A 19,862-nucleotide genomic window follows, 5' to 3' on the forward strand; every position below is an offset into this window, starting at 1 on the left:
CTACTTGCAAGATATGTCAATCTTTAAGTGGCGATTTAGAAAACTTTATATTATGCTCAAAAAAAAAAAAAAAATTGACTGAAAAAGGTAGACAAAGTGGGGGATTGAAATGTGACATCATGTAAAATGAAAGGCAGATTATACATATACATGTAAGTCAAAAAAAGCGTCTACATTTTTTCCTAATTCCTACGGAACCTACCAGGCATGTAACCACCAAGAACCTTCGTCCATATCAAGTAAATGATGTGCACGTTAAAGATGGCCCCAAGATTTGGACGTCCCATGTGAAAAATGGTTGCCAATAATGGCAAATGTTAAAATTTTAGCATTTGACACACCAAACATCAAAAATATATTTTCATTAGATGTGTCATAATTTCTCTCTCCTCTCTAGTTCTCTCTCTCTTTTCCCTCTCATATATCTCTCTTTATATTACTTTTTGTGTTTTTTAATAGATGGTGAGTGTTATCTTAGATTATTTTAATAGGTAACGTGTTAAAATAAGAGATGAGATGTAGAATATAATGTTAAATGCTAAGTTCAAATAGATAAATTTTTTTTTTTTTGGGTGTATTAAAATAAAATTTCAAACTTGTTTTTTCAGTTGACCATATAAGTCACCACTATAGTACCATGCATTAGCATTCAGTTTCTACAAAATATCTCATTTTACCATCTCAAAAGTTACTTTATTTATTATATCTTACAATTTTACAACACACCCAACATCGCAACTTTTATATTTCTATACAACACATTAAAATAATATATTTATACAATAAAATATATAACCCAAAAAAAAAAAATTAGTTTAATTTTGTGGTGAGTTAGGGAGAGAGAGAAAGACAAAGATGATTTTGAGGTGAATGAATAAAAAACATTATTTTAATTTTGCAAGTGAGCTACAGTACCATTATAAATTTAGGATGGTACTATATCACAATTACAGATTTTTTTACAATTGCTTGACCGGGTAATGGGCTTTTATTGTGTGCTTTGATGCTAAAATATAGCATATGCAAGATTGGGTATTGATGCTCTTAGTTATATATACCAATTTATTGTATCACAATTGCAATTTTTTTTTTTTATAATTGCACGACCGGGTAATGGGCTTTTATTGTGCTTTGATGCTAAAATATAGCATATTATAGCATATGCAAGACCGAGTCTTGAATCTCTTGATGCTCTTAATTATGTATTCCATATATTTCTTGACTCTCGCATAGTGCATTGTTTACAGTAAGTGACAGTGGCTACTCCAATAGTTTGGCCATGTGCCACCTAATCAAGAAACTGGAAGAGAAACCATTATATTATGATTTCTATTTCCTTCCATTCATAATATAGCACATTTGTTCTTTTGATTTCAATGCTTATAATTTACTTCATTATCGTTGAAGGGTAAATTTTAGTATATTTTTTTAGGTATTATGCTTTATATTCAACCATGTAATTACATTTACTTATAAACTATATAGCTGAATTTAATATTTTTTAGAAAAAACGCACTGCTTTTGTTGTAATATTGGTCAATATAACAATGTAATTGAATTCACTTAAAAAACCTAATAATATATACACACACACATAATATTTATGAAATTGTACCTAAATTTTACTTAATGTCCTATATATCTATAATTTTGGTTGAACTTGTAATATTAATGTTTTTGTGTGTTTCTTTTTTTGACTTTTTTTTTTTTTGAGAAGATTTTTTTTCCGACTAATTTTATCTTTTGTAACGCCACCTTTAATTCTAGAGTTTAACTAAAATTCTACTTATGTCTCCAACATGCTCTCCTGTTGCAGAATATATATCCTTCTATACTATACATTTGTTTAAAAAAACAAATTTTCTGATAATCACATTTGTTTAAAAAAAAACATAAAACAATATTCAACTCAATAGTCAATACCTAAGATAATGTATTACCTGTAAGGTTATAGTACTGCTTAATTTCTTTAATATTGTTAGTGACACATATGTGCAAGTATACCCACAAAAACCCCATCTTTAGATTAGATCACAGGATATAATCCGATAGGATTTTAACTTGAAACTCAACGAAAAAGCAAGTTATCTATTTCTTTTTAGGTAAAAAACTGCCAAAATCAATCCAAACCAAATAGAAACTATAATATCAAAATTAACTTTTCCAGTATTTAATGATAGAGAATGACATTATGCAAGAAACATATAGTTGCAAGCTTCTCCCGAGGTAATTTTAATACAAATCCTTTTCTTTTCTTTTTTCTTTTTTTTTCTTTTTTTCACTATCATGATATATTTTCACAAAGCAAAACTTGCATCTGCACCACAGTTTGGTCGCTTTTCTGTGAGAAGAGTTACAAAGTTGGAGTAATTCCAGGACCATAACTTACTACACATTTTTTCACAAATATCTTATGTTGTAGATTGTGATTAGCTATCTATCATTTTATATGAATTTACATTTTTTTTAAATATTTATCCTAAAAAAAAAAAAAAAAGGAAACGTAGTCTAAAAAACAAACAGTAGGTTTGTTTGTTTGTTTGTTGTTGTTGTTGTTGTTGTTTTTTTTTTTTTTTTTTTTTAATATCCTATTAATTTTAGGTTTTGTTGCTATTATCAACTTGATAATATTTAGATAGACAAAATTGTAGGTTATAGTTATATGCCATATTGGCACTAACCAAACCAACTAAATTTAATCTCTTCTTTAAATTGTACAACATGAGTTGCATGTTTTGTTAAAATATTTATTGTTATTTTATCCAAATAATTTGATAAGAATATATAAATTGTTGTTTTTATCTAAAAATTGCGGCAATTTGGTGCAGCCAAAAGCACATCCAAAAGAAGAAGAAGGAAACTTAGCCTAAAAACAAAAACCATAGGTACGTTTAAAAAAAAAAAAAAATCTATCCTATTAATTTTAGGCTTTGTTGATATATATATATATATATATATAAACAAACTAACTACTAAACACATACATTTTAATTTCACTCTTTTACCAAGCTCAAACACATTACTTATCCCAAAGTACCATTATAATAGTGCCTAATTTTTGTAGTAGTAGAGCAAGGCTTTAAGCAATGGGAAAGAGTAACACTCAAGACAACACCCACTTTATTTCTTTGTTGATAATATTTAGATATACACAAATTACACAATTGTGTGTATAGCACTAACCAACTAAATTTTTTTTTTTTTTCAAATTGTATAAGATAGGTTACATGTTTCGTTAAAACACTTATTGTTATTTTATTCAAATAAATTGACAAGAACAAATAAACTATTTTTTTTCCCCTAAAAATTAGAGTAATTTGGTGCAGCCACTTGATATATGATATATGTATTATATATATATATATGATTTCTCCACTGTTATTTATTATTTTTGCACCCAATTCTCATATAATAAGACTCATTACATAATAAGAACCTTATGAAAGAGTTAATCTAGGACCACAATCCGTTACACATCAATTTCTCTTTTCAAAAAAAAAAATTACACATTAATTTTCACAACTATTTTGTGTTTCTCAACCCAAAAAAAAAAAAAAAAAACTATCTTATATGTGGCAAATTGTAAGGTTGCATGTTTCTTTCACATGAACATATCACATTTTTTCTACTATTTACAATTAGCCACACCAAATAGTTGTGAAAATGAGTGTTGTACAGCACTGTGACACCCAAACCCATTTGGGCCTTGGATTCTGACTCAATAATGTGGCTCATGGACCTAACCTCTTTTTACCCAAGACCCCAGCCCGAGCCCACAAAAGCCTCGGGCCCAAGCTTCGCATTGCCCAAAAGCCTGAGGAGTAGGCGATCTACATTAGCATGCACCTTGTTTCGCCACCTGGTCCTTACTCGGCGAACCATTCTCGAGCAAGAAGAGAGGTGTTCGGACACACCATTCCTCGTATACCTGGCAATGCCTTGGGAATATAACTGTCGAGCATATCTACTAGAGTGGGAACCAGGCCCAAGGCCACTCTTACCACACCCCACTTCCACCTAAACACCCACCTACAATTAACGACATTGGACCTCCTATTACACTAATTTTGAAAGCAATCATAATCCTTCCACTAACACCTAGCTATAAATATGAGAAGCTAAAGGAGGAAATAGTTGTTGAGAGGGCTCTAAAGAAAGTGGAGAGCTAAGAGCAATAGAGTCATAAGAGTGAGAGGGAAACAATACAGAAGTCTAAGAGACATTGTTGAGTCTCTGGGTTAGAATCACCCAAGGTAGGAAATCCAAAACTCATATCACAAATAGATTGTGAGCCCAAGAGTGAGTCAACTTGCCAATCTCGTTTTGGGTGCGCACAAGTGTAAAATTAGTTGCGATTCTATAATTTTTCTAAATTAAAAGATAAACAATAGGGTGCCATTTTGTTGGGCTGCTGATTTTTTAGGTTTTTGGACCCTATCTGGAATGTGCATGACTGCATGGGATCTTCTCTGTAACTTCTAGTGCATTTGAAAAGAGGAAAAGGACCTATTAAGCGTATTCAGGTCCAAATACAATTATTAATTACAAAGGTGTTTAGTCTTTTTTTTTTTTTTTTTTTTTTTATAAGAATAAAATTTGCTTACAAAATTAGTTATAGTCTAAAGTTACAACTTGCTTTAAAAAAAATTAAAATTACTACATATTTTGAAAATCTAAATGTTAGGTTGTACGTTTTTTACACTCTTAACATATATGTCAAATTTTGTGTCAATTAGATGTTATTTATTATATGATTCATAAACTTATTTATTATATGATTCATAACAATGTAATCTAATGTTAGATTTGTCAAAATTCACTTCCAATAAAAAAATATTGAGTGAAATTGTAGCCTATAACCGATTTTTTTTTTGGGTCGTAATTAATATGCATGGTCATTGGCATATGAAACGGAGGATTGTGGTTATACAGGTCAGATTGCACATCACTCTTAACCAAAATAAATAAACACTATAAATGAGGCTGGTTGACCGTTATAATTTCGACAATGAGTGATTTAATACCTGGTAAGTAGGCCAGTTCTTTGTTTATTACCGAGCTATATATCTAACCTAACTTTAACTGATCCGATCTAATACGTGTTTCACTTAAACTCAAAGTGCTGCCTAGAATGAAATGAGAAAATATCTCCGTATCATGCCAAACAAGATTATATGAGTAATGAGCTTGTACGTGTCTTAGTGTATGTCCTCGATCAGCTTTTTCTATATAATGGTGAGAGTGAGACAAGGATGAAAGATCACACTCAGACAGACACACTCGCACAAACAGGCCTCATACACGCACAGAGAGAAGACTGCAGATAAGGGAGAGCCATCAATAAAACATGGTTTCAATGGAGGATGGTTGTGGAGAAAATCAGGCAAGGTTCAACAAGCATGCATGTGCTTGTGCTATGGTTGCCTCTATGATCTCCATTATCTTTGGTTACGGTAGACTCTCTTTCTCTCTCTCTAAATCATGAGTGATGCTATTGATATTCAAAATTAGTATGTACATAAACTTACAAATTGATGTTTCATTAATGTGATTCGGATATATTTATTTATAATATTGTTAAAGTGATACTAACTAACGTTTGTTATTAAGTCAGTTGATGTCAAAAATCTTGTAACTCAATTAAGATGACATTTTTTAATATTTGATAGGTATTTATGGTTGAAATCTCTTATCTCCCTTTGTAATTATCAAATTATCAAAAAAATTTGTAAATCCTTTTATGGTAACTTTAGATTTTCCCTTATAGGATCTAGTTTTGGTTTCCTTAAATATAATGGTAACAAACTTATAACTATACACACCAGTTTTCTATCTTCACAAATGACAAAAATAGATCCCTTCTTTATTCCCTGTAACTTTAAGGAATCCAAAAGTATATATATGTTGTCCTTTGGCAAATACCATACAATATTAACACTTCAAATCAATATATAAGTTTTCTCTACTCTCCATATGCAACAATTTCATCATTCATCATTTATCATTCATCATTCAGCTATATAATAATGTCATATAGAAAGTGTCTCTTGTCACGTCTTACAAGAATATTAGCAATGTTTCCTCAAAAAAAAGAAAAAGAAAAAAAAATGAATATTAGCAATGAAAGTATGAAACATAAATTAATGCATCGATCAGCTATATATTATAACTTCAATTTTCTTGTGCAGATACTGGTGTAATGAGTGGAGCAACGATATTCATAAAAGAAGATCTAAAAATAAATGACACACAAGTTGAAGTTCTGGCTGGAATTCTGAACCTATGTGCTCTATTAGGTTCCCTGGCTGCTGGAAGAACATCTGATTATATTGGTCGCCGTTACACAATTGTCTTAGCCTCCATCATTTTCTTGCTTGGTGCAGTTTTGATGGGTTATGGCCCATCTTATGCAATCCTAATGATTGGAAGGTGTGTTGCTGGCATTGGTGTGGGCTTTGCACTCATGATAGCTCCAGTTTACTCGGCAGAGATTTCTTCTCCTTCATCCCGAGGATTTCTAACCTCCCTGCCCGAGCTTTGCATTAGTATTGGAATCTTACTCGGTTATTTATCCAATTACTTCTTCGGAAAATTGACCTTGAAACTTGGCTGGAGAATGATGCTTGGAATTGCAGCAATCCCTTCACTTGCCTTGGCTTTTGGCATAGTAAAAATGCCAGAATCCCCAAGGTGGTTAGTCATGCAAGGGCGTCTAGGAGACGCGAAAAAGATCCTATTGCAAGTATCTAATACTAAAGAAGAAGCCGAAGCCCGTTTCCGGGACATAAAAACAGCTGCTGGAATTGATGAGAATTGCTTAGAGGATATTGTCAAATTTCCTAGTAAGAATCGCGGTGAAGGGGTTTGGAAAGAACTATTGCTCAGGCCTTCTCCTTCAGTGCGTTGGATTTTGATGGCGGCCATTGGAATTCACTTCTTTGAGCATGCAACAGGAATAGAGGCAGTTGTGTTATATAGTCCAAGAATCTTCAAGACAGCTGGGATCACTGGCAAGGACAAGCTCTTGCTTGCCACAGTTGGGGTAGGGCTTACAAAGGCTACATTCATATTAATAGCAACACTTTTTCTTGACAAATTTGGGAGGAGACGCTTACTTCTTACAAGCACAAGTGGTATGGTTTTGGCCTTAACAGTTTTAGGCTTTAGTTTAACCATGGTGGAGCATTCTGAAGAGAGACTCGTGTGGGCACTGAGCCTCAGCATTGTTGCTACTTATACATATGTGGCTTTCTTTTCTATTGGGCTTGGTCCCATTACATGGGTCTTTAGCTCTGAGATATTTCCTTTGAAGTTAAGGGCACAAGGAGCCAGTATTGGGGTAGCCGTGAACAGAGTCATGAATGCTGTCGTTTCTATGAGTTTTATTTCAATTTACAAAGCAATTACAATTGGGGGGAGTTTCTTTATGTTTGCTGGCATCTCTGTGTTGGCATGGGCTTTCTTTTATTTCTTCTTGCCGGAGACTAAGGGAAAGTCCTTGGAAGAGATGGAGGTGCTGTTCAGCAAAAACACTAGGCCTAGAAATGTAGGTATAGAAACTCAGCAAAGAAGCAATGTGTAACATACAAGTGGGAAAGAGAGTACATAGGTTTTTATAATATGAAAGAAAAAAAATGATTGAAGTGCACGCTATAAGCAAAAAGAAACTAAAGAAAGTACATAGATTCTTATGTGCACGCTGTAAACAAAAAAACAAAGCTTCAATCAACCAATCACCTCAACTTCTCATCTCATCTGATTCTTATTCTCTGCATCAAATATATTTTACCTATTCATAACTCTCAGAGGGATTCGTTTTTGTCTTCTTCATTGTTGTAATTTCTCTGAGAGATTTTTTTTGTTTTCTTCACTTTTGTAATCCCTCAGATAGACCTTTATTTTTTTTTGTTTTCTTCTTAATTGTAATCTCTCTCAGAGATAGTTTTTTTTGTCTTCTTCTTGTGTAATAAAAGACGTCTTCTTTAGTGAAGTAATAAAAGGCAAGTCAAGTGCAAGTGCAAGCGTCTTTTTATTTCTCCTCCTTCACTGAAGAATTGTATCTCCTCACATAGAAGGTCCTCCGATGTTCAGTTAGTCTTTTACTTTGCTTTAGGTGAACAACTAAGAGTTGTAAGTTTTTTGTTAATCAAGTCCAAGCGTCTTTTATTTCTCCTCCTTCGCCTCGCTGAAGAATTGTATCTCCTCACATAGAAGGTCTTCCAATTGTTCAGTTAGTCTTTTACTTTGCTTTAGGTGAACAACTAAGAATTGTAAGTTTTTTGTTAATGTAAGTTTTTTTGCTTTGTAAATATTAAAAGCTAATACATTGTAAAATATTATGTATTGTTGTAGTTGTAGTTAATATTATTTGTATGCCTATGATTATGATTATTGTTATTGTTGTTGTTGTTGCTGTTATTCAAATTTTAGATTAATGGATTATTTTTTATTGTTATCTGATTGTGTTTTTTTTTTTTTTTTGGCAAGTATCACTCTATAATTCTCACTCTTTCAGTTGGTATCACAGTTGTGGTAAGCATCGCAACTCTCTAATTAAATTTGTATTTGTCATTTTTGAAATTATATAATATTATTTATTGTTATTATTAGTACATGACCACAAAAATTGTAATAAATTGTATTATTGTGGTCTTTTTATAATCAATATGTGTTTTGTTATTATCAATTATTACATCTATTACTTGGAAAAAATATATTGCATAATATGTTTGTTGATTTATAATAAAGATATGTATGTGTATTATTATTATTATTATTTACTACAAATGGAAGTTGCATAGTTTAACTCATTGTAGCATTTAATGTAGGATATATTTGAAATGGAGCGACAACAATATCACATCTCTAATGGTGCAATGGAAGGCAATGTACGTTGCATGATTTAAATTTATTAATGTCCTAATAATATCTACAATTATTCAATTTACATGAAAATAATTTCAACATTAGTAATATAACATTGAACATTTAAAAAAAAAAAAAAATCAGGTTTCCACCTTACGAGTTCGACCCCAACCGTTTGCACCCCCCCTGCAGTTAGGCGAGCGTATTATCCCATATTTGCGGCAATGTAGACTATACAATGTTACCCGCCTCCCACATATAGATATTGACTAGAGTCTTATCACTTCTTTAATGGAGCGGTGGCAATCTGATACCCATACATTTCACCTACGTACTTGTGAAATGTCAATCACTTTACAAGATATAGCAATCCTTACAGGATTGCCTATTGATGGCAAAGCAGTGTGCGGGCCCACTAATTTGCAATGGGGACCTGGTTGTAGGGATTTACTTGGGGTGGAACCACCTGCAACAGCATTGAATTATGGTGGCCTTAAAATAACATGGGTAAGGGATACATTCTCAAACTTACCAGAGGGTGCCAATGCTATAACAATCCAACGGCATGCTAGGGCATACATGTTCTAGGTTTTGGGTTTACTATTTGGAAATAAGAGCCAAAATAAATTGCATTGCTGTTTTCTCAACCTGTTAGACGACTTTGGAGAAGCTGGGGAATATAGTTGGGGTAGTGCCACACTTGCTTTCCTTTATAAAGAGCTGTGTACTGCTGCTATTAAAAAAAGTATGGAGATTGCAGGTCCTGTTTTCATACTACAATTATGGGCGTGGGAGCATCTTCCATATTTGACCCCAATTCCAATAAATCCAATAAATTTAAATGGCGATGAACCATGCGGTTGCCGGTATAATATTTACTTTCTATTTCTATACAATATTGTATACTGTAGCATCTGCAGGTCCCTTATTCCACTTCTCACACTCACACTTACGGGCAGCGCGGGAAAAATGGGCAGATGAATTTCGGCAACACTGTTGCCGAAATTCAAAGTTACTGCTTGCTTTTTCTCTTTCCCAATTCTCTCTCTTACTTTTGTTGAATTTCGGCAACACTATTGCCGAAATTCAACCTCTCTCCTCATTTTGCCAAATAACTTCAAACAGTACCTATAATGCAAAAATGTTTTAATTTTGGCAATATTTAGCCAAAAGACTCTAATTTTAAAGCAAGGCAAAGTCAAAAGGTGATTAAATTTGAATTTTTCATTTTATATTTTCTTTCTACATTTTTTATTGATATATTTCTTTTATAATATAATAAATTGATTATCTTTTTTATATCAAACTTAATTAAAATCAGAAATTATAAAAGAAAAATGAGAGTTGAAAAAAAATTGAATTTTGAAATAAAATAATATTAATAAAATCCTTATCAATTTTTTTTTTTGAGAAACAAAATTCTTATCAACCTTTAAATGCGATAAGAAGCATCACAATATTGAACTAAGATTTGTTACGTAAGAAATTTTATTCTTCTTAAAAAGTAGTGTATGAGAAAAAAAAAAAAACGAAATAGTTATGTAATGTACTCTAGAATCTGATATTGTTTTTAATTAAGTTGAACTTTAGAGTTTTTTGTGCATAAATGTTTACAATACAATTTTAAAATTGTTACAATTAATTTGACCATTTTATGATTAACAAAAGGTCATGTAATTTAGTTACTAAAAATCATGTGGTGAGAGCCTTGAAAATTTTATAATGAAAAAATTGAAACATGCCACTCAATAACTTTATATTGAATGTGATTTTTTTTTTTTACAAAACTTTTGTTGAATTACATTATCTCCTCATTCTATCCATGCTTGCAAAATATCAAGTTATCAAAGATTAAAAACCATCTCATTAATACAATTAATTCATGCTTCTTTTTTTATTATAAAAAATTACACAAAAGATGAGTTTTATAATTGAATAGTAAATGACATCGATTAAATCAAAATTAGACATGCATGTTAAAAACAAGGAGAACGTATAGTCCAACAATTAGATTTTCAAAATATTAATTTAATTAAAAGTTATTGAGTAGTGTAACATTGACAAAATTTACATGAGCAAAGTGAACCCGGCGCATGTTATGATGACATGTATTTATCTCTCAAAACATACTACAATGACAACTTCCTATATTTTGTTGATATTACACGAATAAACAACGCTGCATGTCCTCAACTGATAAAGTATCTGATTATTAAATAAGATATTTATGATTCAATTCCCGTCTACACAAAAAATCAATTGGTGTTTTGGTTCGATGTTAAAGAGCACAATCTTCAGAAACAAACACTATAGATTGAAACTCTATAATAAAATATATANGCCTTAAAATAACATGGGTAAGGGATACATTCTCAAACTTACCAGAGGGTGCCAATGCTATAACAATCCAACGGCATGCTAGGGCATACATGTTCTAGGTTTTGGGTTTACTATTTGGAAATAAGAGCCAAAATAAATTGCATTGCTGTTTTCTCAACCTGTTAGACGACTTTGGAGAAGCTGGGGAATATAGTTGGGGTAGTGCCACACTTGCTTTCCTTTATAAAGAGCTGTGTACTGCTGCTATTAAAAAAAGTATGGAGATTGCAGGTCCTGTTTTCATACTACAATTATGGGCGTGGGAGCATCTTCCATATTTGACCCCAATTCCAATAAATCCAATAAATTTAAATGGCGATGAACCATGCGGTTGCCGGTATAATATTTACTTTCTATTTCTATACAATATTGTATACTGTAGCATCTGCAGGTCCCTTATTCCACTTCTCACACTCACACTTACGGGCAGCGCGGGAAAAATGGGCAGATGAATTTCGGCAACACTGTTGCCGAAATTCAAAGTTACTGCTTGCTTTTTCTCTTTCCCAATTCTCTCTCTTACTTTTGTTGAATTTCGGCAACACTATTGCCGAAATTCAACCTCTCTCCTCATTTTGCCAAATAACTTCAAACAGTACCTATAATGCAAAAATGTTTTAATTTTGGCAATATTTAGCCAAAAGACTCTAATTTTAAAGCAAGGCAAAGTCAAAAGGTGATTAAATTTGAATTTTTCATTTTATATTTTCTTTCTACATTTTTTATTGATATATTTCTTTTATAATATAATAAATTGATTATCTTTTTTATATCAAACTTAATTAAAATCAGAAATTATAAAAGAAAAATGAGAGTTGAAAAAAAATTGAATTTTGAAATAAAATAATATTAATAAAATCCTTATCAATTTTTTTTTTTGAGAAACAAAATTCTTATCAACCTTTAAATGCGATAAGAAGCATCACAATATTGAACTAAGATTTGTTACGTAAGAAATTTTATTCTTCTTAAAAAGTAGTGTATGAGAAAAAAAAAAAAACGAAATAGTTATGTAATGTACTCTAGAATCTGATATTGTTTTTAATTAAGTTGAACTTTAGAGTTTTTTGTGCATAAATGTTTACAATACAATTTTAAAATTGTTACAATTAATTTGACCATTTTATGATTAACAAAAGGTCATGTAATTTAGTTACTAAAAATCATGTGGTGAGAGCCTTGAAAATTTTATAATGAAAAAATTGAAACATGCCACTCAATAACTTTATATTGAATGTGATTTTTTTTTTTACAAAACTTTTGTTGAATTACATTATCTCCTCATTCTATCCATGCTTGCAAAATATCAAGTTATCAAAGATTAAAAACCATCTCATTAATACAATTAATTCATGCTTCTTTTTTTATTATAAAAAATTACACAAAAGATGAGTTTTATAATTGAATAGTAAATGACATCGATTAAATCAAAATTAGACATGCATGTTAAAAACAAGGAGAACGTATAGTCCAACAATTAGATTTTCAAAATATTAATTTAATTAAAAGTTATTGAGTAGTGTAACATTGACAAAATTTACATGAGCAAAGTGAACCCGGCGCATGTTATGATGACATGTATTTATCTCTCAAAACATACTACAATGACAACTTCCTATATTTTGTTGATATTACACGAATAAACAACGCTGCATGTCCTCAACTGATAAAGTATCTGATTATTAAATAAGATATTTATGATTCAATTCCCGTCTACACAAAAAATCAATTGGTGTTTTGGTTCGATGTTAAAGAGCACAATCTTCATAAACAAACACTATAGATTGAAACTCTATAATAAAATATATATATATATATAAATAAAAAAATAAAAACCTACATGTCAAACAATTATTTGTACATGTCAATACACTTGACACATGTCAATAATAAATATAATTAAAAAAAAGGTTTTTAAATGTTCATTATTAATTCAACCAATATTGCCTTAGATTTAAACTTTTTAAAAAAAAAATTTAGAATTTAAATTTGTAGGGTTGGTATTTATGGCCCAAGCCCAAAAACAATTAATTTGTAGAGCATGGTGAAAGAGCTAGGTTAAGTATGGGATTGATAACAATGGATCACAACTTTCAAACACAAGCCAACATGAATTTATACGTAAAATCTGAAAATCCGAAGAGCTATACTATTGTTTATCTGATGAACAAAAATCTTAGGGTTACAATCAAGCTCTCTTTTTCTTTTCTCTTTTTCTCCTTGTTAGAAGCTTCCTTCCTTTATATAGTCACCCTTCTCCTCATCTCCATCGTCCACTTGTTCCTCATCCATGATTTTGCTTGAGTATATGTCACTCAGCATCTTCTTTTAGCTCTGTGTGAGTAGCGGTAGGTTAGGATGCACTGTTCAGGGGTCTTCTCCACATAAATGCGGCCAGAAAAGTTGCTGCATACATTAAATACGTGGTAGCAGCTTTCCCCTTAGATATTCTCCATCCTTATCATTCCATAGCATACTCAGAGCTTATCTTGATCAGGTGGAGTCCTCAGAAGGTCATTTTGGCCTTTCACACATTCAATTGATTTATAATATTGCGTCAGAGGATTACAACCTCTTCGGACAGGAGATATCCTCTTCGGATTGTGATAATTCTTCCTTCTGAGGGTCCACTTCCAGACGAGCCCTGCCTTTTCCATCTTCTCTTTTCGGTCTCAAAATAGCTCTCTATGGGCCTTGCCCATTACGTTGGGCTGGGCCTTTTTCCCCCCATAATAGCCCCTCAAAATTTTAGTTTTTCCCTCGCATCCGAGGAGAAAAGGTAAGATTTTGATTTGCCATGCAAGAAAAAAGAGATAAAAATAAGAAAAATTAAGAAATTTAAAAGTGGGAAGTCATAAATACCCGGTTTACACGCCGAGGGCATAGAGACGCGCGCCTTATTATTGCCGCTTAAGTCCCATATTCTCAAAGAGCTGTATCAATCACTCCAAGCGGCTTTTTGTCTTTTACATCCAACGGTGGGTTGTTGATCAAACGGCCAGGGTTTTCTTCGGGATTTAGGCGGAATAAATGACACCGTTTCATCTGTCTCCGTATATAAACATCTGAAGAGGTTATTTTTTTTTACTTTACACATTCTCAGAGTACCCAGAGCATTCTCAGAGCACCCAGAGAGTCCTTCCTTCGAAAGCCTTTCACGCCTCTTCGAATTTCTACGTTCTTTGCCTCCAAGATCTACAAAGAGTTCATTTCGAGTTTAGGGACCTTACTCCAGTCTTGTTTGTGTAAGTTTCGGCGTCTCCTAATCCTTTATTTAGTTGCTACCATTTGGAAGAACAAGTTGCTTGTTATGCACCTAGATTTCACATGGTTCCAGACAGTGTACATTGGAATGAGCCTGATTTTCCGGTCTTGTATCCTAATGTCAAGCTACGCCGTGAAAAAGGTTGACCAAGAACAACTCGGCTTCGAAATGAAATGGACGAAAGGGCAGAGCATCAACCAAGGCCATTGTGCAGTCTCTGTCGGCAAGAAGGCCATAATAGAAGAACATGCCCCACTCGAACTGTGGCTGGCTCCATTAGTGGCTAAACTGAATGACCTACCATAAGTATTCAATCTACTTCAGTGGATTGGTTGGACCGTTTTTTTTTTTTTAGGAGTTAGACCATATTATTAGTTTGTATATTTTGAAAGAACATGGTACTAATTCCATATGCTACAATGTTTTCTATCACTGCAAGTTGGATTGAGGTGTATGTTTATTTATTTTGTGTCTGTGTGTGTGTCTATATATATATATATATATATTGTGTATTATAGTTTAGGGTTTCGATGACACCTTAAAATGTATACGTTTTATGGAGTGCTTGGGTCATTTACCATGTTTGAAAGTTTCAAATAAGGAAAGGAATCAAAGGGCCATAATCTAAAGAGGAAAAATCAAATTTGAGCACTACTTAGTATTTTAGACGTATCTCTCTCTTCAAAAATCCAATTGACTAAAGGCCAGATGGAATGAAACCGTGACTTAAATATTTACAACTTTTATGTTTTGAGTTTTTTGAAATTCACAAAATTTGTTGGCCGAAATTAACTCACAAGTTGCTACTGTAAATTTGGACGAAACTTATCACACAAATTTTTTTTCCCTACAATTTTAGCAATACCATTGCCACAATTGAAAAAAAAAAAGTTTATTTATTTATTTTTTCCAACTGTGGTAATGAAATTTTTCCCCACAATTTCGGCAATGCCATTGCCACAATTGGGAATTTTTTTTTTTTACTAATTGTGGCAATGGTATTGCCGAATTTCGACAATACCATTTGGAAAAAAAAAAGTTTTTATTTTTTTCCAATTGTGGCAATGGCATTGCCGAAATTGCGAGGAAAATTTTTCTCCCACACTTTCGGCAATACCATTGCCACAATTAGGAAAAAAAAATTTATTTTTTTTCCCATTTTCAGCAATGACATTGCCACAATTGCCAAAAAAAATTGCCACAAACCCATTGAAACTTTTTTTTTTCCTCCCATTTTCGACAAGCCACAATTGCCACAAAATTTTTGGCAAATCCATTACAGTTTTTTTTTTTTTTAAGAAATAATAAGTGCACACAATTTTTACAATATTTTTACAACAAATTCTAAGTATCAGGTTGTTACTTGTTGTTATTGTTAAATTAAAATAGTAATCTCAATGTCAAATTTAAATTGTGATTTATTGTGAAAATATTGTAAAAATATTATGTACGTAGCACATTATATTTTTCTTTAATTCTTCCCAGATTTTGGCATTCACTTTTTTTTTCCCCCTACCATTTTCGACAATACCATTGCCGCAATTTTTTTTTTTTTTTTTTTTGGCACTCACTCATTATTGCACTTTTCACACTCACACATCCGGGCAGGCATAGGAAAATTGGGCAGATGAATTTCGGCAATACTGTTGCCGAAATTCAAGGTTTATTGTTTCAATTTTCTCTTTCCTCCTTTTTCTTATTCTCTCTTCTACTTTTTGTTGAATTTCAGCAATAGTGTTGACGAAATTCAATCTCTCTTCTCATTTTCCTAAATAACTTGGAACAGTACCTATAACGCAAATATGTTTTAAATTTAGCAATATTTAGCCAAAAGACTCATAAAATTACTGATTGTAATTTAAACTTTGTTATATTCCTAGTTCAAATTAATGATTGGAAATTGATCCTTTGGTGCAAAAATGGAATAGATACTTCTATAGGCCGGTCAAAATTCAAGCTAGGGAAATATAGTATGGGCCTATGGGCTTGTCTTGAAGGTTCAATCCAATTTGCAGTTTCCCAAATCCTTTGAAAATGGCTTAAAAATAGAGTTTACGTTTATCCAGACACACCCAAAAAATAATAATAATAATAATAATTTCACCTGACGACATCATTTGTCAAATAATAGTAATAATTAATAGAATTTAAAGAGAATCATACATCTAAAGGTTCAAAACATTTTCTAGAATTTAAGTTGCAAATGGAAGTAAGATTGAATTAATGGCAATTAGTCTGATTCAAAGTACGTACAGAATGAGACTTTTACAGTTTTACTCATCATATATATATATATATATATAATCCCGTTCACACTCACATCCTCCTTTTTCCCTGTGAAAAGCATTGAAGTGTTCAAATTTGTTTCAGTCTTTTTCTTCTTGATTTTTATGCCACCACTACATGCATTATAGAGAAGATGGACGAAAATAAGAAAATAAATGATTGTTGAAACTGAAGATTATTTGAAATTAGATGATAAAGAGTGTGTTTGGAAAAAATGATCTTTTGTGTCATATTTAGCAAATAAGCTACTGAATCTAAGAAATGGCCAAATAGATGCTGATATAGATATATGTTTGTCTAATTAGCATAGGGAAAAACTTTCTAAATAATTGGGATAGCATATTTTAAATTATTGGTTTATTTTGTAAACTTTAAAGGGGAAATTACACTTTACCACCCTAAACTATATATCATATTACACTTTGCACCTTAAACTATTCGAATGCACACTTTGTACCCCAAATTATCACACTTCTCACACTTTGCACCCCTGCATTACTTTTACAGTTAAGTTACATAGAAATTAATAACACATAACTTACTTGTGATTTTTGCCTAAGTGGTACATTGTTTAAAGACCAAAAACACCATTTTTACAAAAAATTAAAAACAAATGCTTATTTATTTATTAATTTTCAGGTCTTTCTCTCTCTTGCGTGCGTGCAGGAACACAAGCGCTACAAATTTTGAAACCACACGCGTACAAGTTCCAGCCAAGATAATTGGGAAAGATCAAACAAATTTGAACTGCTCTGAACTTCAGTGGTTGCCTTCATACCCATCTCACCACTGCGTAGATCGGCGTCTTCGCTCCCTTCATTGCCTCTCTCTCTCTCTCTAGCTCATTAGGTGGTTTGGTATTTTTACTATTTTAAGGAAATTATGATTTTCTCTTACTCTCTTTGACCCTAGGCGTACGTTGGTTTATTAGTTTTTGATGCGTGTAGGAACTGTGAACAAGATAGTGTTTTTATTTTTTGGGTTCAAATCTCGGAGACTTTTTTTGATTTGTTGAGTTTGATTTAGTTTTAGTTTTACTTATGGGTTGGGTATTTGGGGTTTAGTTCAACCACTTCTCCTTAGTCCTACAATTGTTCTAGTGCTCAACACACTTAACAAGGCGTTGATTTAATGTATGAAAGGAGTTCATGGACGCACATCTGAAAGTGGACTTTAAAGACCTGTTAGGCGAGAGAGAGAAAGACCTGGAAAATAAAAAACATTTTTTCAAAAAAAAAAATTGTAAAAAGGGTGTTTTGGCCTTTAAAGAATGTGCCACTTAAGCAAAAATCACATGCAAGTCATGTGCTATTAATTTCTATTTAACTTAACAATAAAAGTAACAATGGGGTGCAAAGTGTGATAAGTGTGATAGTTTAGGGTGCAAAGTGTGCATTTGAATAGTTTAGGGTGCAAAGTGTAATCTGGTGTATAGTTTAGGGTGATAAAATGTAATTTCCCCAACTTTAAAATATTCTATGTTGTTAAGCATTCAATAACTACTTTAACTTCAGGATTTAGAACTATCATGGATTTTACACTGATATGAATTATAAAATACAATCAAATAGTCATGAGACTTACTTGGATCTGTTGAATCAATTCTCTTGAGATCCAATGCATAATAATAATTCTCTGTAGGATTGGTTTCTCTCTCTTCACTTTTTGTTGTATACGTTCAATTTAGTCAGATTCAATCTATGATAGGAAAATTGAATACCTTAATGGATAGAGAGAGGACCAGTTTCCTAGTTTACTTTAATCTCTACTTCACCGTCAAAGTTGGAGTCACTTTAGGAAACTGCTTCTCTAATTATATCTCCATTAAATCTCTAACTTATCACATGTGCCATGTCATGTGGGCCACCAATTTTTTTTTTTTTTTTGATGAACGTGTGGGCCACCAAATTAATTAATAAATTAATTTAGTCTTTCATATTTTACCCCACCATTAAGTTTGCCAAAAAAAAAAAAAATGCAACTCTACCTAAAGAAAATGAGAATTTAGAATGTTGTACATACTTTATCATATATATATATATATATATTGTCGGAGCAAATGATTTGAAAACATTCAAAGGCCCATAGGCCCTGCTCGAGGATGATCAAAGGCCCACACATGTGTCAACCCAAGTCTGACACATGGGCTAAGACCAAGGAGGGAAGATATTAAGACCATTCAGAACTGGACTAAAACTTAGAATAAGAGGTCTAAGGAAAGGAGGCCAACTGGTTCATCATCCAAGGAGCAAATGCACCTCGGGAGTACCTTATGTAGCTCCCTGCGCCAGAAAGTAAAGCATTGTGAAAGACACCAGAGTCTACGAGCAACGGAAATGGGAAATATCTGGGAAGGTGGCTATCACCTCCACATTTAATGTACTGCACCAACTAAACTGGCCACATTTATGAGGAAAAGACACCTAAACAGTGACTCCACAGCTCACAACTCTCTCTACCACTTCCAGAAGGGTCTTGATGGGACAAGCATTCAAATTATTCCCTTGAGACATACAGATGGAGGGCTAAAATGCAATGGAAATGACTATATAAGGAAAGGAACCCCTCTAGAAAAAAAAGGATGAGAAAATTTTACACAGAGAGAGAGAGAGTTAGAGAGAGAAATAAAGACCCTATTGTAAAAATATCAGTTTTGACTGTTAATGAACAACCTCTCATTGGGCCTGCCCAAGGAAAAGTTTATGCTGAATTTGTTTCTCTTGCATTCATATTAACTGTGTTAGTCCTGTTATTCTCAAGCCTGTAATTACTTAGCATTGCAGTTGACTCGGAAAACCCATTCTCCTACAAATTTATTGTGTTGGACTTAAAGTAGTGGGTTCCACTATTCTAAGTGGACTTGGACCACTTTTCTAGTCCATACATACATACATATATATATATATATATATATTGCACATAAGTTGACTTAAACAATAAACCAATTTATAAGTTATACCAAATAGACGAGCTTATAAAAGAGTCGAGTCGAGCTAAAAATTAAAATTTCATCAAGCTTGTTTATTTTATTTTATTTTATTTTATTGATGCGAACAACGTCATATTA

The 19,862-nt window shown here is 32.3% G+C and overlaps 1 protein-coding gene across 2 annotated transcripts; it reads left to right on the forward strand.

Annotated features, from left to right (window-relative positions):
* The first annotated feature begins 5,220 nt into the window (after positions 1–5,220).
* On the forward strand, positions 5,221–8,380 carry LOC112005222 (probable polyol transporter 6). Of its 2 annotated transcripts, XR_010628471.1 has the most exons (3): positions 5,221–5,453; positions 6,189–8,075; positions 8,215–8,380. XR_010628471.1 is itself a non-coding variant. In XM_024037477.2 (2 exons), exons 1-2 carry the CDS (start codon positions 5,348–5,350, stop codon positions 7,580–7,582), a joined length of 1,500 nt encoding a protein of 499 aa, XP_023893245.2. In that variant the 5' UTR covers positions 5,221–5,347; the 3' UTR covers positions 7,583–8,113. The 2 variants fall into 2 exon arrangements, 1 of the variants encoding a protein (XP_023893245.2); XM_024037477.2 differs by lacking the exon at positions 8,215–8,380 and having other exon boundaries at positions 6,189–8,113.
* Positions 8,381–19,862: the final 11,482 nt, after the last annotated feature.

The sequence above is a fragment of the Quercus suber genome, unplaced genomic scaffold (assembly GCF_002906115.3).
Source record: "Quercus suber isolate HL8 unplaced genomic scaffold, Cork oak 2.0 scaffold_52, whole genome shotgun sequence".
NCBI lineage: Eukaryota > Viridiplantae > Streptophyta > Magnoliopsida > Fagales > Fagaceae > Quercus > Quercus suber.